The sequence below is a fragment of the Lissotriton vulgaris genome, chromosome 6 (genome assembly GCF_964263255.1).
Source record: "Lissotriton vulgaris chromosome 6, aLisVul1.2, whole genome shotgun sequence".
NCBI lineage: Eukaryota > Metazoa > Chordata > Amphibia > Caudata > Salamandridae > Lissotriton > Lissotriton vulgaris.
Genome location: NC_141694.1, coordinates 1,497,127,238 through 1,497,151,421, shown reverse-complemented (window position 1 = coordinate 1,497,151,421; position 24,184 = coordinate 1,497,127,238). Strand labels below are relative to the sequence as shown.

At 47.1% G+C, this 24,184-nt stretch overlaps 1 protein-coding gene across 2 annotated transcripts in view; it reads left to right on the top strand.

Moving 5' to 3' along the window:
* CCDC88A (coiled-coil and HOOK domain protein 88A) overlaps window positions 1-24,184 on the top strand; it is an 865,879-nt gene that overhangs the window by 602,573 nt on the left and 239,122 nt on the right. For both annotated transcript variants that reach the window (XM_086927667.1, XM_086927666.1), the window contains exon 19: window positions 2,623-2,784. In XM_086927667.1, coding sequence (XP_086783793.1) covers window positions 2,623-2,784 — 162 coding nt within the window. The remainder of the gene's footprint in view (window positions 1-2,622; window positions 2,785-24,184) is intronic.

Below are 24,184 nucleotides of genomic sequence, written 5' to 3'. Positions count from 1 at the left end.
GAGTGAGGAAAAGACTGCTACAGAACAGCAAGATTGTGTCTCTGTCCCTGAAATGCAGCAGTTAAAGCTGACCTGCTTAGGGTGTACAGTGAGGTGTTACATTTCAGAGCCTTGTGGGTTGTTACTTTTGAAAAGATGAGTGATGAACCCTTGAATATTACATTTCTTTTGATCCAATCTGCTAGTAGATCTCCCATGTTCTTCCCTTCTTTTCTGTTACGATTGGCACTTGGCTAGTGTTCCTGCTCTTCAGCTTTTTCCATACTTTATTTCAACATGTTCTTCCTGTGTATCACCCTGGATATATAGGACAACACATTACTAACTACAATTCCAGCCACCCAACCATACCCTTCTTTGTGATCACACTGTGTCATGGTGCGTAAGTCACCACAAATCAAAATAACTTTAATGTCTAGAACTTATCTTTTTTCATGGAAAGATTTAACTGTGATTTTCAGAAATTGTGCTTGAATATGTTTAAAACTGTTAAAACCGATTATGGTATTTATGGGGAGAAGTGTTTTTTCCTTCTGTGCAGGTGTAGTTGCCCATGTGATAAATAATTAGGAGCCTGATTATGATGACGGTCAGACTTGCGTCCGACTGCCATCATATCAGAGATGGGACCGCCTGACTTGCTGCTGGTGGTCCCGCCAATGATATCACAATGTGACCGCCTTCACGGCTCGCAAAGTGTATCTTTTGTATTGCGGCATGTGCTGCGGGCTGCAGCACATACCGCAGAGCAAAATATAGACTTTCAGCATATCCCTGCACCATGCGGTGCTTGCCACATGGTGCAGGGATATGTAGCAGGTAAACCGCCATGAAACGGCTGGCGGGGAAGGACATCATAATCCGTACAGCGGTGCCTGGTAGGCACTGCCACCATTGTAGGGATTGGATTTCCTTCCGGGGTTACAACAGGCTCCTTGAGCCCGTTGAATCTGTAGCAGTCGGTCTCTCTGACTGCCACCCATCCGCTCGCTATCCTAATGTGACAGGCCGAAAACATTATTACCCGCCTCGGCTGCCGCAAGTAAGAGCGGTGGGGCCAGGTGAGGGTGGATTTCGAGAGACAACCACGAGGGAAAATGAATTATTTATTTCATTTTCCCTCGTGATCGTCTCTCGAAATCCCCCACCTGCCCCACTGCTCTTACCTGCAGCGGCCGCAGCTGATATTCACGATGGCGGGGTGACAGCCACCAGCGGGCTGTCGGTGGTGGTCCCATTATTATTGTAGTCAGGCCCTTAGTTTCAGTGGTAGCAGGAGGAAGATAAGTAGCTCAAGGCCTTCCTTTAGTTCTTCAAGACAGGGTAAGACACATTGGGGGAGTCTCCTGATCAATCTTTCATACAGAACAGAGCCCCATAAATTCACTCTGGCCAGCCTTGGTCATCTCTCAAGCTCTGTGTGTTCCAGATACTGCCCTTTTACTGTACCAACCGTGTACCAGTGATCTCTGCAAAACCTGTCTTGGGTCGAGGGATTGGATGGCTTGTGTGCGCCTCACTGTACAGCAACCTGAGGAGTTGTTATGCAGTCTTAAATCTTAAGTGTATCATGTTTGCTGCATCAGTCCCTTAGATTTAATAATATCCATCACTGGAGAGAACTTGACTGGGCAAAGGAATCAAGACAGGAAGCCAGAAAGGTGCATACTCAGTCCAGGTAGAAAAATGCAGCCCCAGACTAATCAACTTAAGTGCCTATGCCCCTCCGAGGTGTCTTTCAGCTGTTTGCAGGTCACTGTCGTAGCCCATACTCCCAGGGCTTAGGGGAGTGTAACTAAATTGATCCGCTGACTTCTATGTAACTCATGGTTTTTAGTCATTCCAGCTCCTTCTTTGACAGGCATCACACAGGGACAAGTTCAGCTGTACCCCCAGCTTGGCCCTTTACGATGCACTTTGTTTCTGCTTTTCTCACCTTTCAGTGGCCAAGACCCAGTATCTCATCAGCAGTCTATTGGCTACAGGCCCTCGTCCAGGTAATGGTGGTGGTCAGTGAGCCATTTCTTCCCTCCCAGTTATGGTCACTGTTCTCTATTCAGACACTTTCTTATATCAAGTGGTCATCACCACTCCAGTATTGCATCATCCAATCATGTACTGCAGCTGGACCAGCATACATCTCCTGTTACTCATCTTTCTGTGAGAAAGAAGAAAAAACTGTTGTGTTTTCATAGGTTGCTTTCTGACTGAAATCTCATATTTGAGTATCGATCTGGTGGCATCAATGGGTTCATGATCGATTCAAGCATCCAGTCCTGTGCTTTTGACCCATATGAATGCATCCAGCATCTGGATTTTAGGCAAGGCTAAGCTTTTTCCACTCACTCCTAAATCAGTCCTTGCCATCCTAATTTTTATGCTTCAGCCAAAGATTTCAATAATGTTTATATTTTTTGTGTGAAGTAGGCCTTCCATGAGGCAAGTGGTTGTTTGTGTGTAACGTCTCTTCAGCTTATTTTTTGTTCTGTGATAACACATTCTACATTACATTTTGTTATTACACCATTTGAAGAGTATAGTACCAAATTATTTGTTTTATTGCTCTTTGTTATTAACTGCAGCATGCAGCTAATATATTCTATCTTCTGTGTATGTTTTAAGAATGCTACACTACAGGCAGAGAAACAGTCACTGAAGACTCAAATGAAACAACTTGAAACCCAGAACAATAATCTGCAATCTCAGATCCTTGCACTTCAGAAGCAGACTATTTCTCTACAGGAACAAAGTACAATCCTTCAAACTCAGAATGCCAAGCTTCAGGTTATGCTTAAACATTTTCATTGTTGATGTGCATATTATGATAAACTATTTGCTGTTTTATGTCTTTTGGCTCTTGTTTGATGCTGTCCAAGGATTTACTCAGTTTCTGAACCACGTATGTGTGATATGAGAATCTGGCAATATAAAGATTTTGAAACCTTCAAACACGATTGGAATTACATTTCAGGACAGTTATATCAGTTATATATGGAAACTAAATGCTTTTTCTGATGGAGTATTCTGCCCACAGAGTCTTCACTTTGTAAATCTCTTCAGATGCCTGACTGGACCATGAAACCTCTCGCAGTAGCTCTCAAGTACCACATGCCTCCATTCTCAACTCTGAGTCCTACCACAACACCACTCTCCTAGATGACATCTGCACCTTATTTCCATTTACTCCCAGCTCCTTCCCTTTCCTCCCCACTCTGTCTCTTCTTCCAGAAGTACGTTATTGAAGTGAGAGTACTCGAAGGAGAAATTCTCCTTAGGAAGCACAGGAAACACTGCATGAGTGAGTCCTTCAACTCTTAGCGTTATATCTGTTCTAATGAGATGTTTTCAAGTCAGATACAGTGTTCCCGGACTCCAGCCTCAATCTTGTCTTCAGAGCCTATTTCAATATTGGAAAAGTTGTCTCCACAATTCTTTGCACTGATAGCCATCCTCAACAGGTTGCAGCCTACACTCTGACCATGTTCCAGATATTCCACTCTGTTCCAGCTCCCTCTGGTGCACACTCCAGCCTCATTGACCTCTGACCAGCACTCTGCTTGCAGCGCCAGCCCTGACACTGGTCAACCCTGATGGGAATAGCCTTAAAGCTCACTCTGCTTTGAAGGCACCTCCAACAGTTTAAAGGCTTTGCCAATTGCTGTGGCACGAGTGCTGGCATTGACATCAACACTGTGGTACCAACACTAATTAGAATACACCCTTTCAGGAAACTAAGGCTATTGTGGCCAAAGCTAAGTAGAAAGTCCATTTATTGCTGATCTCATGTGTGAGTACTTGCCTTGTTAATATGCGCAGATGTTCAGATGCTATAAGAAAGATGGTTTCCTCTGTGAACGTACCTGTGGGTTCTCCTGATGCCACATGCTTGTTGGCACACCTTTTCTGTGCGCTCTGGTAGATTGCCCAATTGGTGGTTTTCCAGATCACATATGGATGCACTTTGATAGGTGGTGCATAATGACTGGGATTAAGTTCTGCATCTGGAACTTTACACCAATTATTCTGTAGCTCAATTGATGGATATTTCTTTTGCTATCCACAGACATGCTTGGATATGTTCCATTAGTCTTTCTGGTGACGTGATATGCGATCTTATGATTATGCCTTATGACCACTCCCATCTCGCCAGAAGACGGCAGACTCTGCTCTGGAGTGCTGTAAGCAGGCCTGCAATATGGACTGCACTTTTGAACTTTTGTCATCTGCACACCAGTTTCACCAACAATATAAGAAGCTCATGGGTTTTCATAGGGCCAGTCCTACCAAAAGCACCAGCCATTCCTGCATACCTACCAGCTACATCAGTTTCCTCATGGCTTCAGAGAACATGGTGGTACCAAGGGTAGGAATGCACAACACCAAACAGCCTACCTTCTCTCCTTCCTGCACCATAAAAGGCTTACTGCAAGTGAGCATCCTCTGGTGGGTGGGTATCCCACTTTGTGACTCCCTGGTGGATTATCTGATGAATCTTGCAGAGCGTGAAAGAAGGAGTTCTACTTCTGTTAGATTTTTACCCTGAGAAAGTAATGGGACCTTTGCCTCATTTCAAGTCTTTCTGCCCTGAACTCCTCTATGAAGCAGAAATTCAGAATGCTCTTTCAGAATGAGCTTTCTTGCCTATATTTCCAGGAATCTGAGGCTGTGACGGGGACACTTAATCTTCAGTACCTGTATTTTCATATTGTGGGCTTGCATTCATACAGGATGTACCCACTGCTTTGTGGTGTGCTGTACTTACTGTCTGGTTGCGTTGCTTCCTTTTGGCTAGACATTGGTTCCTCAAGTCTTTGCAATGGTCATGTCAGTGGTTAGGGCATACATATTAACATATCTCAATGACTGGCTGTTGAAGCCGAGGTCATTCAAGCTGATGTCAGTCCATCAACAGAGTCAGTCTCCATGGTCTTCTATCTGGGGTTTTCAGTCAAATTCCCCAGGTCTCACCTCTAGCCCATGCAGTGTTTGCCTATTGTAGAAGTGGTTTTGGACACGGTCTCCCTGAGAGCTTTTCCTTGTCCTCAGCGAATCACATAATGCTATGATACCAATATAATGAACAAGTGTTAGTCTCTGACAGTACTGCAGCAGGGATTTGTGGCCGCCTGTATTCTGCTGCCTCCATTGCTGGAGACACATGCAAGCTCTTTGATGTTGCCTTAATTTTTAATGTGCTCAGTACTGGAGTATACTGAAGGACAGGATTGGGATTTCCCCAGGTGTAGCTCAGGACCTGCAGTGGTGGGGGGTGTTAGAACATCTAACTTGCGGAAAGCCCTCATGCCCTCCACTCGCAGTGACTACAGATGTGATTCATGCCTCATCCTTAGGCTGGAACCACCATCTCAGCGCCATGGAGATTTGTAACCTGTGACCAACAGTGGGTGTTCATGGCGTTCCTGCTCTCAGTCGGCAGTTGGGCTGTTCAGGTCCTCAGAGGCAATATGATCAGCATGTAGTACATAAAGCAGAGCTGTGTTGGGCACTGGTTCATAATGTCTCTCTGTCCCTGAACCATTTGGCAAGTTACGTGAATGTGCAGTCAGACTTGAATATGCATTACATGACTGACCGCAAATGACTGGAAATTGAACAGGGCAATCAGTGTTTTCGACTTGCTTTCTGAAGCAGTAGATGTCATCCTTGTGATCCATCACCATGTCCATTAGCTCTGTTTATTTTGGCCCCCGGTCACTTTTTGTGAGGTGGGGTTCTGACAGTAGAATGTACCTTCTAACGGCTTTATTACCATGCTTTCCTTTGGGCATTGTAAAGGAAAATTGGTCTGCTTTGTTAGCTTTTCTTTATTCACCAGATCAGCCTTCCTTTTTCAAGCCACCCATTGGGTTTGACCCATGTGATCCCTACTTCGGATTTATCATCTCCTAGTGGGACCTTATTGTGGCGCTCACTTTTAGATTGTTTCAGTGTTTGAGTCTAGGCACAGTTATTCCATGAGACTTCTTACATTGAATGTGGTCTTCCTTAGGTCTTATTATTGCAGTTACAAATGTTTGCAGCATCACCAAGCTGCAAGCTCTTTCTACACATTCTTTTTCTACTTTATTCTTCCCACACAAGCTGCTTCAGTCGAGGACTTGGAACCTAGATCGGAGCCTGTTGGCACGATAAAGCAACTGAGTTTCTGGGATTCAGTCTAGTGCCAGAAGGGATTCACGAGGTCAGGAATATGCAGTTACCCACCAGAAAAGATTGCTGCTTAAGGTAACTTTTTGTTTCCCAAAATTTGAGCTATATAGTTAACACTTTGAAATGCAACTTCTTTACTTCCTCAAAAACACATATTAAACACATGCCTCACATTACTTCACAAGCCCAGGTCTATTGCTGGTTTCCTCGTTCTAAAGCAAAGCCAGTACAGCCTTGAATCTTGAATTGAAGGAATGCAGTACCCACCTTCCTAATCCAGCACAATCCCAGAAGCCATCAGCACCCTTCTAATAGAGGAGTTCATCTCCACCATGCACCTTAGCATCACAGTTGTGTCCAGATGTTTTTCACCAGATTAGTGCTATTATTTGTTCTGCTCTGTCTGGCCACACAGTCCCAACAGTTTTCAGCGCACCATCTGCATTTCATGTGGGTGTGCATCAGGGCTATGCCACTGCAGGAACTTCATCAGGACCCATTTATAGCACTAGGCTGTCACCCTCTCTCCAGAACACCTCCCCTTGGAGAGTCATTTGCTCAAGTTAGACGACAATGCTACTACAGATCTTTCTCCATAAAGTAGGATAAAGCTGGGCAGGACCAAGTCTCTGGTTCCCTTGACTGCCTTCACAACCTGCCAGTTCTTTACCCCTGAAGCCATTTCTGGGCATGGAACTTTTCCTATTATAGACATTGATCGATGTTTCCCTTACTAGCAGAACTGCAGTGCAAACTGTCCAAAACCACATATGGTCAAATAGGATCTGCAGACTACAGCACGGGCTGGGTGGATCTTTGCAATGTGAAGCACAATGATTGTCAATATCTGATTAGAATAATGCAGGATGAGTTCCTGATTAGAGATTATGCTTTTGAAAGGATGGATACCTCCTCACAGGGTGGGTAATGCATTTTTAAGATAGGAATGGAAGTGGCCAGTGAACAAGAGATAACTCCACATCCTTTTGCTGGTGTTCCGGGCTACCAAATTGTCATTGACAGGTTTCTCATTAAAATGCAAGGGATTCCAGTTTCAGTAGTGATAAATAATGCCACCTCCAAGCAAGGTGACAAGTCTCAATGTTGAAGTTTTAATATGGACCTGCAATAATATTGACAATACAGTTGCAGTCAGTATTGACCTCAACTGTATTGTCAAGATAATTAGATTTGGAGTTGGAATGTTAAGAGACAACTTTTTTTAGATTTATTTTCAGCTAGTAAAATCAGCTGGCATGATGGCATGAGCATTTGGCTGCAGCAGCCCAGACAGTAAGGTAATGTCAGTTCCTTTTTCGCACACCATTCTAAGTGTTGAGCTCTGCTCATGACCTTTTCAGCGATGTTCACTGACAACCAGATATGTTCAACAAATGAGAGTTTTAAGTAAAATGTTCCCTCCAAACACTATAGGCTTCAACCCATGCTGTGCCTGCAGGATGTAGATGTCGGCAGCAGATCCACAGATGTATGTGTTTGATGCTTAGGCTTCTAGCATGAATCGAAGTCCTGTGATCAGTGCTCCCTGATGCTCCAAATGATAACAAGTAGCATGAAGCAAAGTTGTACTACACCACCCAAGTCTTGGTCTTGTTTATTGTCCTCGGATAAGTCCAAGATGAAGGTGAAAGACCAGACTCGAGGCAAACACAAAAAACCTAAGTGTGAGTTGACTCCTCTCCACTGCTCCCGTCCCAGGAAGAGGTCATGCAGGTGGTGTTGCATCTACCGGACTTTGCTTCCATAGTCCGTCTCCTTTCTCATGCCACAGTTTGAGCTGATGCACCCTGACTTTCCATTGCCATCAATGATTCTGAAGCAGATTGAGGCCTTCAAGGGGGCAATGCTGTATCTTTGCAGCAAACAAATGATGGATGGAATGCTGATAATGCAAACAATTTCCCCCAGTCAAAAGATCTGGGTTCAATCCATTGTTCTTTTTCCTACTACACCACCCTAGTTTGGACCCAGCCATATGCAAATCAGTCTTGACCCTGTGCCCCATGGGATCAGTCCAGACCGAACTGCCTGGCTTGGTCCTCCCTGGATGGGAAACAAGCATCATGGGACTAGTTTCTGATGGATACATCTGCCAGTGGATTCCTCACCTTGTGAATATCCCCTGCGCCAGCAGCATTCAGAAATATTTTGTAGCTCTCCACGCCGACGAGGATGACTTCACAGAAGCCCGGCTCCGCTTGCGACTCCGCTGACGTCACTGGAGCCATAAGAGAGCCTGGTCGGCGTGATAACGTCAGTTCCCTTCTTTCTGTACTGTCGACGCTATCGGTTTTTCTAGGACTCTCCGTAGTTTCACTTGCTACTTTGTGTTTCTGGCTAAATTCCTGTGCTTCCTCTTGTTTCCTTTCAAGGATGTCGTCGAGGAAGTCCGGGTTTAAACCCTGCAGGGAGTGCGGAGGACATATGTCCATTACTGATCCACACGAGGACTGTGTTTGGTGTTTATCGTCAGATCACAACGTCGAGGGATGTGCCTGCTGCAGGAAAATGAATCCGAAGGCACTGAAGGAGAGGGAAGCAAAGCTCTTAACGGCGAAGATGAGAAAGGAAAAAAGAGGTAGGAGAAGGTCAAAGTCGCGCTCCAGGTCAGGCTCGAAGTCGACATCGGGGCATGCTTCGAGGGCTAAGAAGCACAAGAAGAAGAAGAGGCGTTCGTCAAGACGTCATTCTGATAAAGAAGCGGCGCCGAAGTCGACCTCTCCATCACGACGACTCCATAAGGACTTCGTGTCTGCTTCTCCCTCGAATCCAGCTTCTCCTGAAAAATCGGCTTCGCCTGCAGCTTCTCCACCTCGATCTCAGACGCAGGTTCCCTCACTGACTTCGGTTCATTCTCCGGTTCCAGAAGAAGAGATTCCTGTACGGGAGGAGCAGGCAACTCCATTAGTTCTGCTGTCGGTGCCGGCTGGCCCGAACACTGTAACACCTGCCTCAGATTCAGTCCCGGGGACCTATCCTCCCTTTCCAGGTCCGGGTCAAGATCCATCGTATTATCTCAATGCTATGTACGGAGTCTTCAACAGGGCTATATACCCCTTTGGTGCACCTTCGGGTCCCATGGGTCCATTAGCTTTTAATTTGGGGGTTACTCAGGCCTATGCCCAGGCCCCTTTCATGCCTTTTCTTCCGGCAGCGCCGGTTTGAAATTTTGTGGCGCCGAGAACATCGACACCGCTTCCAAATTCTCCGGCGCCTTCTATTCAACCTCGTTCGGCGCAGGCTGCGCTGTCGGATCTGTGCACTACGCCGGCTCCGAATCCGACGGAGTCGGTCCTGGCTCCATTGACGCCTGCACCTAGAATAAAATCTAGGAGAGAAGCCCAGAGGGTTATAAAAGAACAGAGGTATCAGTTAGAGGAGATGGAGGAAGGTGAGGTTCAGGACTCAGATGAATATTTTGCTGAGTTAAGGAAAGCAAGTGGCCTTGCTACCTCTCCAGAGTGGGAACTTTCGCCTGCATCTGATGCTCCTTCCAAGGATGTGGTTCCTTATCACACAGTGCTCAAAAAGGCAGCAGAACTTTCGGATCTTCAGCTTCCCACTACAGAGTTTAAGTCGAACATTTTAACAGAAGTTCTTCATTCACCTTCTTCTGTTATTGAACCTCTACTGCCATTCAATGAGGCAATCACTGACCCTGTGATGAAAGTTTGGCGCAAGCCTTTTTCAGCTCCTGCAGTTTCCAAAACCATTGCACGGAGATACAGGGTGGCTCCAGGGGATCCTGTTTTTTTACCTTCCCATCCTTCTCCTGAGAGCCTTGTTGTTCAGGCTGCCTGTTCAAAAAGATCTTCAGGTGCGTTTCCTCAAGTTCTGGCGGATAGAGAGTCTAAGAAACTTGACCAATCTACCAAGAAAGTATTCTCTTCGGCAAGCATGGCACTAAAGTCAACTAATGCCACCTGTCTTATGGGTAGATCTATCCATGCTTTAATGGATTCGGCTAAACAGCTCGCACCTAAGTTGTCCGAGGAGGATAGATAGAATTTTGAGGAAGTGTTACATGATACTCAGGCAGCTGCACGTCAGGTGATACAAAGTGGATTAGACACTGCTGACTCTGTCGCCAGAATCATGGGATCTTCTGTGGCTACAAGAAGGACTGCATGGCTGAAGTTCTCGGAGTTCTCGGCTGATGTTCAAGCTACGCTTTTAGACCTACCGTTTGATGGTTCAGGACTTTTTGGGAAAAAGGCGGATGCTTCTTTAGAGAGGTTTAAAGACAGCAAGGCAACAGCCAAATCTCTTGGTCTTCAAGCTCAAACTAGAGGCTCGTCCTTCAGGAGATACAGAGGATTTGGGAAGTTGTCCTTTCGGACATATAGACAACCTCAACAGCAGTAACAAAACACCTTGTACAAATCCTACAGGGGCATAAACAAAGTTTGCCCATGAGGCCGTCAGCCCTCCTCCTCCTCTTCCTCTACCTCTCCTCCTCTTACCTCAGCAAAGCAGCCCTAGATCCACCATTCTGGATCATGTTGGTCCTGTGGGGGGCCGGCTGTGAATCGGTCACTTCAGACCTTTGGGTTCTCAATCTTGTGGAGAATGGGTATGCCATTCCCTTTCGGGAATTCCCTCCAAATTACCCTCCTTGCCAATGGGCTTGCTCAGAGGACAATCTTCCTCTCCTCCAGGAGGAAGTCCTAACTTTACTGAAAAAAGGTGCGATAGAGGTGCTGCCAGAGCTGGACAGGGGTCAGGGATGCTACTCACTGTATTTCCTGATTTTCAAGAATGATGGCAGACTGCGTCCAATCCTGGATCTCAGGATCTTGAACCTTTTTCTGAAGCAGGAGAAGTTCAAGTTGCTCACCCTTGCGCAGGTTCTTCAAGCGCTGAAACAAGAGGACTGGATGGTGTCGATCGACTTGCAGGATGCGTATTTTCATATCCCGATCCTGAAGTCGCACAGGAAGTATCTCCGTTTTACGGTAGGGTTACAACATTATCAGTTTGCGGTTCTCCCGTTTGGACTTACTACTGCACCTCGAGTCTTTACCAAGGTGATGGCAGTGGTGGCAGCCCATCTCAGGAGATCAGGGATTCCAGTTTTTCCCTATCTGGATAACTAGCTGCGCAAAGCAGAGTCGTCAGAGAAGGTGCTTCATCATTTGCAGGTGACAATCCAGCTGTTGTACAAATTGGGTTTTTCGATAAACGTGCCTAAGTCTCACCTGGTGCCCTCGTCTTACCTGGTGCCCTCTCAGCGCAACCTGTTCATAAGGTCGGTACTGCACACTACTGTGTGTCGAGTATTCCCACCTCCTCAAAGGATTCTCGACATACACGAAATGACTCCCTTGTTTTACAATGGAGTGGTTGTTCCAGTCCTGTAGGTCCTTCGCCTGCTCGGTCTGTTTGCTTCCTGTATTCTGTTGGTCAACCATGCACGCTGGCACATGAGGGCGCTCCAGTGGTGCCTCCGCTGGCAGTGGTATCAGCACAACGGAGATCTCAGGGTCTGTGAGGATCTCCAGAGAAGCTGCAGCGGATATGTCTTGGTGGAGCGTGGAGGGCAATCTGTCTCAAGGAAAGCCCTTCCATCTTCCTCCATCGGTTGCCACAGTGATAACGGATGCATCTACCTTAGAGGGGGGTGCTCATCTGGGAGATCTGTAGATCAAGGGACTTTGGCCTCCAGAGGAAAGGTTGTTTCACATCAACCTTCTAGAGTTGCGGGAAATTCATTTGGCGCTCAAGGCCTTCCTCCCTTCCCTTCGCTGTCAGTCGGTGCAAGTCCTGACGGACAACACTACCGCGATGTGGTATGTCAACAAGCAGGGGAGAGTGGGGTCGCATTGTTTCTGCAGAGATTTTTCTGATGGCAAATCATCTGGCCGGAGTTCTGAACGTGCATGCAGACAGTCTCAGTCAGCAGTTCTCTGCAGACCACCAGTGGAGGATTCATCCGGAGGTGGTTCATCACGTCTTTCGGATGTGGGGAACTCCTCAGGTGGACCTGTTTGCCACTCGCGAGAACGCTCACTGCCCATCATTCTGCAGTCTCCAGTATCTGATGCAGGGAGCTTTGGGGGACGCTTTTCAGTTGAGTTGGGGCTTACAACTCCTTTACGCGTTTCCTCCTATACCCTTGATTCCTCGGGTTCTGAGGAAGATTCGCCAAGACCGGGCCCAAGTCATATTGATCGCTCCGGATAAGCCAAGAAGGGTGTGGTACACAGATCTTCTCCACATCTCCTCGGGCCCTCTGCTCCATCTCCCTCTCAAGGTAGATCTCCTCTCACAGTCGCAGGGGCAGGTTCTACACCCTCACCTCCAGAGCTTACACCTTCATGCCTGGAGATTGAACGGGGCAATCTGAATTTTCTCTCTCTCCCACCTGACGTGGTGGATGTGATTCTTTCGGCCAGACGACACTCCACCACGTCTATTTATTCCTATAGGTGGTCCTAATTTGTCTCATGGTGTGGAGAGAAGTCTATTGACTCCTTAAGAGCTTGTTTATCCAATATCCTTCAGTTTGCTCTTTCTTTAGCCCAGCTGGGTTTTGCTGTGGCTACTGTGAAGGGCTATTTATCGTCTTTGTCGGTGTTCCTTTGCTTGCCGGATCAGCCGTCCTTGTTTTAATCGCCTATTGTGTTACGATTCATTAAGGGCCTTACCAACAAATATCCGCCCACTCCGTTTATTGTGCCACAATGCAACTTAAATCTTGTCTTAACCTACTTGATGGGTTCTCCTTTTGATTTAGAAAAGGGGGTGGTGATGAACAGAGTTTCTGAGTTAAACAGACCACTCTTACCCAGTCCAAAGATCAGGGCTTGATCCATCACCGTTATTTATCTCACTGCCCCATCCCAGCTCAGAACCTGGCTATATGCAAATCAGTCTGTCCCTGGCCCAGTGCATCATGGGAACAGGGCAGACTAAACTACCAAGCCAATTCTTTACCAGAAAGGAGACAAGCTACCGGGGACCGGTTTCCTTCCCAGTGTAAGAATTGGCTTTTGTAGTTTGGTTTGCCCTGTTCCCATCATGCACTGGGACAGGAACAGACTAATTTGCATACAGCCAGGTTCTGAAACTGGGATGGTGCAGTGAGCTAAAAAACGGTGTTGGATCTAGCCCTGATCTCTTGACTGGGTGAGAGCTTTCTGCTTAATTCAGAGACTCTGTCCCTCACCACCCCTTGTTGTAAATATTTTTGTCCACCCTAAGCGTGGAAGGGTATTCTCAGATGTGAGACCCTTGCTCATTGCACCATCAGGATTCAAGCAAACCGGGCCGAAGACGGCTGTAATGCCAGAAACCGGTCCCTGGGAGCTTGTTTCCTTCCCAGTGTAAGAATTGCCTTTTGTAGTTTGGTTTGCCCTGTACCCATCATGCACTGGGACAGGAACAGACTAATTTGCATACAGCCAGGTTCTGAAACTGGGATGGTGCAGTGAGCTAAAAAACGGTGTTGGATCTAGCCCTGATCTCTTGACTGGGTGAGAGCTTTCTGCTTAATTCAGAGACTCTGTCCCTCACCACCCCTTGTTGTAAATATATATATATATGGGTTCTCCTTTTGAGCCTTTACACAAGTGTCCCTTGAGGCTATTGTCTTTAAAAATTGTATTCCTTGTCATTACCTCAGCAAGGAGGGTAAGTGAGCTTCAAGCTCTGAGTTCAAAACCCCCATACTTGACTATTCATGCTGATAGAATGGTTCTTAGGACCAGGGCTGCTTTTCTGCGTAAAGTGGTTGCTCCCTTCCATCTGGGGCAGTCCATTACCCTTCCTTCCTTCTATCCTCCCCCTCACCCTTCCAAGGAGGAGGAGCTGCTTCACCACCTGGACCCTAAGAGGGTGGTGAGTTTTTACCTCGACAGGACTAAAGACTATTGTGTGGATGACCAGCTCTTCGTGGGTTTTGCTGGCTGCAGGTAAGGCAGATACGTGCACAAGCAAACTCTTTCAAGATGGATTATCTTGTGCATCAAGATCTGTTACTCTTTGGCCGGTAAGGAACCTCCATAGGGTATTAGAGCTCACTCTACTAGAGCGAAGTCTTCAACATCTGCTTTGTCTAGAGGTGTTTCTGTAGAGAACATTTGTAGAGCGGCAACTTGGGCATCCCTCCACACCTTCGCGAAGAATTCCTGCTTAGATTCTGAGGTGAGGAGGGATGGTCACTTTGCGAGTTCTGTCCTACAGTACTTTTTGGGATAGAAGGGTGGATACCCTCCTCCGGGAGTGGGGACTGCTGTGGGACTCTATTCACAAGGTGAGGAATCCACTGGCAGATATATATCCATGAGAAGAACAAGTTACTTACCTTCGGTAACGCTTTTTCTGGCGGATACAGTATCTGCTTGTGGATTCCTCACTGGCCCACCCGCCTCCCCGATGTACACCCTTGTATACCTACAATATTGATATTCTTTAATTGTACTTAATGGAAGTGTTCTGAATTGTTTTTACACTGTGTGTATTGTTTCAAATCCTGTGTACTATGTATACTGTACATATTGGTGTCGGTTCGTCTGTGTGCCTCGAAGGCACGGAAAAATAGGGCGGAACTTACGTCATCAAGCCGACGAGGCTCTCTTATGGCTCCTGTGACGTCAGCGGAGTATCGAGCGGAGCCGGGCTTCTGTGGCGTCGTCCTCGTTGGCGTGGAGAGCTACAAAAAATTTCCGAATGCTGCTGGCGCAGGGGATATTCACAAGGTGAGGAATCCACAGGCAGATACTGTATCCACCAGAAAAAGCGTTACAGAAGGTAAGTAACTTGTTCTTCAGGGTATGTCACCCATCATCAGCCAGGCTAGCTTGAATTCAGTGGCACAGTGAGCAAGGGACCCACGTTTGGGCATACCCAACCCACTTAGGGCGAAAGTGTTAAAGCAAACAAATGATGGACGGAATGCTGACAATGCATACATTCTCCCCCAGTCAAAAGATCTGGGTTAAATCCATCGTTCTTTTGCCCAATAGCCACCCCAGTTTGGACTCCGCCATATGCAAATCGGTCTTCACCCTCTGCCCCATGGGAACAGTCCAGACCTAACTGCCTGGCCAGGTCCTCCCTGGGCTGGAAACAAGCATCATGGGACCAGTTTCAGGGTATGTCCCCCTTCATCAGCCAGGCTAGCTTGGATCTAGTGGCACAGTGAGCAAGGGACCCACATCTGGGCATACCCATCCCACTTAAGGCGAAAAGTGTTACAGCAAACAAATGATGGACAGAATGCTGACAGTGCAAATATTCTCCCCCAGTCAAAAGATCTGGGTTAAATCCATCGTTCTTTTGCCCACTATGCCTACCCAGTTTGGACCATCTATTTGCAAATGTGTTTTTTTATCTTCCTATGTACATTTCAATCTGAAATAATTTGGATCTTTTCTGGATCATTCCCCGTAAGAGGTCAAGATTAGAGGCCTCTGGTCTCCAGTGAAGCTGAGGCACCTTATCAACCTTCAGGACCAGTGTGCCATCTAGCAGATCTTAAAGGCCTCTCTGCCCTCTGTCAACAACAAGCATGTTATGGTTCTGACTGACAACATGACTTCCATGTTCCACTGCAAGAAGCAGGATGGAGTGGGATCATGTTTACTGTATCAGGAAGGGTTGAGACTCTGGAGATAGAGGGACCTTCAAGGAATTCTGCTAATGTTTGGCACATGGCGGACTCCCTCAGTGCCAGGGTGGAGAACTTCAGCAGATTTTATCTGGCCAACTACAAGTGGAGTCTCCATGCAGAGGTGGCTCAGGGTGTCGATGGTATGTGGAGCATGCCTTTTGGGGGAAATTTTCGCCACCGCCAGAAACACCCAGGACTTGATTCACAAAGGTTTATCGTCTTGACCTTGATGGGGAACACCTTTTCATGCCTCACATTGATAAGCAGCTAGAGAAAATTATGAAGGACACAGATACAAATAAAACCGTAGGTGCCCTTCAGACACCAACAATCAGGGGTGCCTTTAGGAGACAGCAGTGTAGCGGCACTTCGAAGGACACCTCCCCTACCAATTCCAGTTCTATTAGTGTCAGCGGCAGGCCTTCCTTCATCAGGGGGGCAGAGGTTATACATAGATGCCTTGTACACAAAAGCAGAGGCACTCCCCCTAAGGGAGTCTGTGCCTCTAAACAGTGACTTGCCCCCCAGCCCACACATCATCTGTCGTACTGCGAAGATATCACCTCCAACCTGTAGATTTTCTTCATCATATAGCATGGGTATTGCTGTGAACTCACCTCAGTTCCACTGAATATCCCACCCCTGAAACACACCCTCAGCCCCAAACACTAGCGCCTTCTTCAAGAGGAGGTTTAGATGCTCATCCTCAAGGGCGCTATAAAGCCAGTTCTTCCTTAGTACCACCACAAGGGGGTATACTCTCTGTACTTTCTCATTCCTAAAAAAGACAGGTCCTCTAAACCTTCCTGTCGGAACACTTTCATATGACTATCTTACAGGATGTCATTCCTCTCCTGCAGCAAGGCGACTTCATGACTGCTCCTGATCCGAAGGACTCCTGCTTCCACATACCCATACATCCCGCTCACTGCCATTACATATGCTTCATGGTAAGCATATGTAATGGTAATATTATCCATATTATCAATACAAGGTATTACCATTTGGAGTCACCACAGCTCCAAGGGTGTTCACCAGATGTCTGGCTGTGGTAGCCACCTATCTCAGAATGAGGGGTATCCACATATTTGCCAGTCCTCATGATTAGCTGATCAAGAGTGCATGGAAGCAAACATGCCTGCCCACACTCAGACCATCATGTCCCTCCTCCACAGATTTACCATAAACATCTCCAAACGTATTCTCCAGCCTCTTGAGATGCAGACCTTCTTAGGGGCCATTTGTAATTCCATCAGTGGCAAAACATACCCTAGCGCAGCCAGAGTACAAGCTGTTCAAAAGTTACTGACTCTTTTTCAGTCACATCGTTACCTAACAGTCAGAACTGTAATGCATCTTCTAGGGATGATGGCTTCCTGCATAGCCTTAGTCCCTTATGCCAGACTACAGATGCATCCTCTCCGGTAAGACCTATTGGTACAATGGTCATAGGTGGAGGGTTACTGGGAAGATCTAGTGGTGATAGGAACCAGCACTTATCACTCTTTGCAGCAAAAACCTATTGCAGTGCCAGCGCTTAATGGACCCCTTTCCTCGTGTGGCCATCACCACGGATACCTCACTTTTTGTTTAATGTGAGCATCTCCAAAATGTGACAGCTAAGGCTTGCGTCCCTGTATCAGCAGAGCCTACACATTAGTCACCTAGCAATCCAGCTAGCCCTCAGATCCTTCATTCCGGTCATCCTACACAGAGTGGTCCTCATAAAGACGGAAAATAAGGCTGCAATGTATTGCCAACAAAAGCAGGATGGCACACACTCCCTGCAATTATTAGCACTAGCACAGAGTATTTGACATTGAACGATTCTCCATTGGCAGAGTACTTATCAGGAGTGGGCAACAAGCATTTGCATTGTTGAAGGGCCCTCGAAGGTCGAACTCTTTGCCTCCATGGACAATGCAAAATGTCAGAACTTTGCAACCAGGTTTCTACACCCACAGTTCTTTGTCAGTGCACAATGAATGATTTGATCATGGAACTTTGCCTATGCTTTTCCTCCTCTCCCACTCCCTCCGCTTATGGTCAGAAGCCTTCGGAAAACCTCTCTCACCCTAATCCTGGTGGTTCCCACATGGGCCAGACCACCCTGGTACTACACCCTCATGAAATGCCTTTAGTACCCCACAATAAGCTCCCCAACAGGCCAGAACTTCTCACCCAGGATCAAGGTAAGATCAGACCCCAGCCAGCTTAATCTAGCATTTGGCTGCTGAGGTCTTAGAATTTGGTTATCTCAATCTCCTTGAAAAATACATGGACATTCCCAAAGCAACACACAGTCCAACTAAGCATTTGTGTGTTATGCTATCAAGTGGAAATGATTTGTCCACTACTGTATTTTGAAGCACCTGGACCCTCTTAAGCCTGCAGTTCAAGATATTACCTCCTTCACTTACAGAATTGAAATTTAGCGTACACCTCCATGCGCCTTCACTTGCCTGCCATTGCAGCCTATATGCAAAACAGGGTACTCTTGTCTTTGCTTAGGATCCCTGTCATCAGGGCTTTCGTAGAGGAGCTCAATTGGCACATCCCACTCAGAGTTTCTCCTGCCCTGGTCTGGAACCTTAATGTAGTTCTTACTAGGCTAATAGGCTCCTTTTTTGAACCAGTACGCTTAAGACAATTTCTCTCGGTGGAAGGTCACCTTCCTTCTCACTATCACATCCCTAAGACGTGTTAGAGAGCTACAGACTCATCTTTGAAGAGCCTTCCTTTCAAGTCTACAACAACAGAGTCATTCTGAAGGCCAACACCAAATTCCTTCCCAAAGTCATAAGCCCTTCAACTTCAACCAAACTATCAAGCTCCCTGTCGTTTTCCCACTACCGGACACAGTGGTACAAAGGGCGCTACACACCCTTGGTGTAAAACGTGTCCTTTAAGTACTGCATTATAAGAACCAAGACTTTCCCCAAAACACAACTTTTTGTTGCAGTTGCTTAACCTTTCAAGGGTCACCCTTTGTCAAAAGCAGGAATAGCCCTGTGAATTGCTGAGTGCAACCAAACCTGCTATCTCAAAGCCAAGAGAATGTTGCCTGGTAGGCCCAGACCACATTGTACCTGTAGGAAAAGAGTCACTATGGACTTCTTTTCCTGTAGCTGACAACTGCATGGGGCACTCCCCACACATTCAATCCACCGAACACTATGTGTGAATGTCCTAGCTCAACAGCAAGTTAAAGTTGATCAAACAATTTTAAGGGCTGTATTTCAAACATCTGCCCCATCTCCTGGCTGACCACCACTTAAGGGATCACTGTTTTACAGTCTATGCAACAGTCTATGCAGAGCATACATTACTACAGCCACAAATGCTACGAATTGGAAAATGTTATTTACCCTGTAAGCATCTTTCTGATGAATTCATCTACCTGTGGATTCCTCAACTTTTGAATTACCCCAATGTGCAGCATCCCACGGAAACTTTTCTCCTAAGCTCTTCCACGTCAACGAGGATGTCACAATGGAATGGCTCAGCACGCAACTCCACATGATGTCATCAGAGCTATAAGAAGACCTCGTCGGCGTGATGACATCAGTTCCCTTTTTTCTTTGTTGCTGGTGTTGCCACTTTGTAGCTGTTGAAGATGACTATTCCGAGAAAGTAGGGTTTCAAGCCATGCAGAGAATGTGGGGGCCAGATGTCTATCACTAACCCCCATGAAGATTGTTTATGGCGTCTCTCGTTGGACCATGATGTCTTGACATGCACTTCGTGCAAGTGCATGAATCTAAAAGCACTGATGGAGAGGGAGGTCAAAATATTCATGGCCATGGGCAAAAAGCAGAAGAGAGGTCGCAGGAGGTCAAGGAACGGCTCAGGTCGCCGACTCCACACACTTCGAGGTCTTCGAAGAAACACAAGAAGAAGTGGCACCATGGTTCTTGGCGTCGCTCTTCAAAAGATGCGACCCCCAAAGTCGGTGTACCCGTGTCAAGGGATGAGATCTCTCTGACTCCTTCACCAGATGTGACTGTGGCCCCATCTCCGAGAGCAGTGACTCCACCAGCTCCAAGAGATTAAACACCTTCATCGTTGCCGAAGACAAACATTTCACCTCTGGCTCCGGGGTCCCCGGCACCGCAACCAGAGCCAAATTTAATGCCTCCCCGGATGGCTCCAGAGCCTGTGATTCCAGATCTGATGTATCCTGCTTTCCCGGTTCCGGTATCAGAACTGTCGCATTTTTTTTAAATGCTATGTTTGGCTTGTTTACCAGACCAGCAATCCCTACTGGTGCACCTGTTGGCCCCATGGGTCACTTGGCATATTCCCTGGGAGGTTTGCCACCTCACTTCCCACAGGCACTGCTCATGCCTTTCATGCCTATGGCTCCAGGGAGTTGGCCTCTTCCTACTCTGAGGTTTACGAAGCCGTTTGCAGTCTTTGGAGGGATGAGCTCTGCTAGATGGTTCATCCCCGGTGCCGTCTGGTCCTCGACCAGCTTCAACTCCAGTTCCATTAGACCCTGCTTTGACGCTGATGCCAATGTCGTGATGTCTGTCCCCGCCGACACCGGTTGTGAGAATGAGGTCCAGGAGAGCGGTGCAAAGACTGTTGGAGGTAGAAGAGTACCAGGAGGAACATGGAGGGGCTAAGAAAGGAGATATTGTAGATCCTGACCTGGATTTTGAGGGTTTACAGGAGGCTAGTGGCCTAGACACCTCTCCTGGGTGGGTTCTTTTGCCACCAAAGGGCTTGCCGATGCACGAGGTGACCACATATCACTCTGTGATAAGAAAGGCTGCAGACCTCTAGGAGTTGCCTCTTCCTACAGCAGAGTTGAGGTCTAATATTCTGACAGAGTTGATCCATTCTCCTTCCTCTATTTCAGAACCTTTACTTCCCTCTTCAATGGAGCGTTGACAGAGCCTATTCTTGATGTCTGACAGAAGCCAGTGTCCACTCAGCCGTTTCCAGGACCGTGGCAAGGAGGTACATGGTGGCTCCGGGGATCCTGCTTTTCTGTCCACTCATCCTTCGCCGGAAGGCTTGATGGTACAGGCTTCCTGCTCTTCGAGGCAGTCTGCAGGTTCCTTCCCGTCTGCCTGGGAATACGGTGTCAAAGCACATGGAGAAATTGGCAAAGAAGGTGTTTTCGTCGGGCCCTTAAGTCCACAAATGCCACATGCCTTTTTGATCGCTACATCCATGCCCTCATGTACTCAGCCAGGGAAGTTGTCCCAAAGTTGCCTGAGGAGGTACAAGGGCAATTCTCAGAGGTGTTGTCGGATGACCAAGCTGCTGCCCTCTAAGTGATACAATCTGGTCTCCACAAGGCTGATTCGGTAGCCAGGGGGATGGAATCATCTGTGGCTACTAGGAGGAATGCATAGTTGCGTGGTTCAGGGTTCTCACCTGATGTTCAGGCTACATTGCTGTATTTGCCCTTTGATGGATCTTGCCTGTTTGGGGCTAAATCGGATTCGGTGCTGCAGTGCTTTAAGGCCAGTAAAGCTACTGCAAGGTCTTTGGGACTTCAATCTCAACCCAGGAGATTTGGGCAATTCCGCAAGTTTTGTGGCTTTGGAAACAACTTGTCCTTGCATGCCAGGCAACAGCCACAGCAGCAGCAGGCAAATCCCTTGTACAGGTCCTACACTGGAAAGGGCAGACGTCGCCTGCAGGGTGCTGCACAACAGCAAGTCTTCTCCTCCTCTTCCTCTTCTGCCCCTCCAGCTAGTGTGGCAGGGAAGCAGCTCTAGATCCACCATCCTAGAGCATACTTGTCTCGTTGGAGGACGGGTGTCCCATTTTCTTCAGCATCGGAGGTCTGTTACTACAGATTTCTGGGTGTGAGAATGGGTATGTCCTACCCTACACCCCCCCTTCCCGTCCCCGTCAGGGCTTTTGCTTGGAAGAGCATCTTCTCCTTCTCCAGCAGGAGGTTCTGGCATTGCTACAAAAGGGTTGCAATTGTGGTGGTTCCAGAGCAGGAAAGGGGTCAAGGGTGCTACTTTCGGTTTTTCCATACTCCAAAAAAGGACGGTCGTTTCTGGTCAAACCTCGACCTCAGAGTTTTACATTTTTACCTCAAACCGGAGAAATTTAAAATGTTGACCCTGGCTTAGGTTATTTTCGGGCTGGAGAAGCAAGACTGGATGGTGTTGATCGATTTACAGGATGCATATTTTCACATCCCCAATCCGAAGTTGTATTGGAAATATCTTCGTTCTACAGTGGGGTTTCAACATTACCAGTTTGCAGTCCTTCTGTTCTTCCTTACATCCGCACCTTGAGTCTTCACAGAGGTGATGGCAGCGGTGGCAGCTCTTCTCAGAAGGTCGGGATTCCTGTTCTTCCCTATGTGGATGATTGGCTGCTCAAAGCAAAGTCGCCAGAGATGGTGCTGCATCATTTGCATGTAACAACAGAACTGTTGTTCGAGTTGGGGTTTTTGATAAAGTACCCAAATCTCACCTGGTGCCCTCTCAATGCAACCTGTTCATAGGGGCAGTACTGGACACTACTGTGAGTTGTGCCTTCCTGCCTCCACAGAGGATTCTAGGCATTCAGGCTATGATTCCACTTTTTCAGAATGGAGCAGCTGTTCCAGTCCTGAAGTTCTTGCGCCTGCTCGTCTGTTTGCTTACTGTAGACTGGTAGTGCCTCGTCAGGCAGGGGTTTGAACACACCCGAGATCTCAAAGAGGTGGTCAGAATCTCCAGAGTCACTGCAGCGGAACTGCTATGGTGGAGTGTTCGAGGCAACTTGTCTCAAGGGAAGCTGTTTTAACTTCCTTTTCCAGTGGCCACAGTGATAACGGATAACTCCACTCTAGGGAGGGTAGCCCATCTGGGGGATCTGAAGGTCAAAGGTCTTTGGTCTCCAGAGGAAAGATTGTTTCACTTCAATCTTCTAGAATTGCGGGTGATACGTTTGTCTCTCAAGGCCTTCCTTCCTTTCCCCTTGCGGGCAGTTGGTTTAGGTCCTAACGGACAACATTACCGCAATGTTGTACATCAACAAACAGGGAGGAGTAGGGTTGTGTATTCTCTGCAGAGAGCCTCTGAGACTCTGGTCCTGAGCTCAGGACCATCAGATTTACATAATCTGCTGATCACTAATGGCGTCTTCTTCCAGAGGTGGTCCTTCACATTTTACGAATGTGTGGATTTCCTCAGTTGGACCTGTTTTTGCCACTTAAGAGAAGGCGCACTGCCCGGTATTCTGATGCAGGGAGCGTTGGGGGAATGCATTTCAGTTAGATTGGGGCTTGCTGCTTCTTTATGCGTTTCCTCCCATACCCTTGATTCCTTAGGTTCTGAGGAAGATTTGCCAAGACCGGCCCCAAGTCATATTGACCGCCCTGGATTGGCCACAAAGGGTATGGTACACAGACCTCCTTTGCCTCTCATTCCACTTTCCACTCTGTCTCCCTCTCAGGGCAAACCTCCTCTTACAGTCGCCGAGGCAGGTTTTACACCTCCACCTCCTGCACCTTCATGCCTGGAGATTGAAGAGGGCAACCTGAGTTCCTTGTCTTTCCCATTGCATGTGGTGGATGGTATATTATCCACTAGAAGACACTCCACCAAATCTATCTATTCTGGTAGGTGGGCAAAGTTTGTTAAATGGTATGGAACGAGGTCGCTTGAGGCAAGTACTGTATCCATCGGAAAAAGCATTACCAAAGGTAAGTAATTTATTCGTTCGTAGCATGTAGTGTTTAGATTCACATGCGCCCACCCACATTCACAGGAGCTAGTGGATGGTACAGAATCATTTTCTCAATACACTTTTATGCATGGTCACCTAGGTGTCCTACAAACTGCTCCATTTGTACCATCACCCACTGGGAGACAAACATTCCAAGAATGGAGCTGATGCCCATGCACATCGCCAACTAAGGGTGGAGTCACCATACCTCATGACTCGAAAGACTTCTTTGAACAAAAACAAGTTGCAACATCAGAGCCCAATACTAGATTTCAGGAGTATGCGGTGCATGTGATTCTACAGGACTATACTCTATGAATAGATACTTGCAGGGTAAGTAACATTTTCCTTACCCAGATAAGTTGGTTCTCAGGTCTCTGGTATCCTTTTTTCCAAAGTGTTTTCTCCCTTCCATGTGGGGGTACTCCATCATGAACCTACTTTATTCTTTCAATCACAACCCTCTAAGTAGGAGAAGAAGCTTGGATCTGAAGATAGCCCTTAGTTTCTGTATACATCAAACTAAGGAGCAGAAAGTGGATGACCAGCACTTTATCAGACTTTCTGGTGCAAAGAAAGTAGGGCAATTTAGAAACAACCTTTAATAAGAAGTATTGCCCTCTGTATCAAGAGTTGGTATGCCCTATCCATAATGTGGCTTCCTCAAGGCCTTCAAGGTCATTACACCAG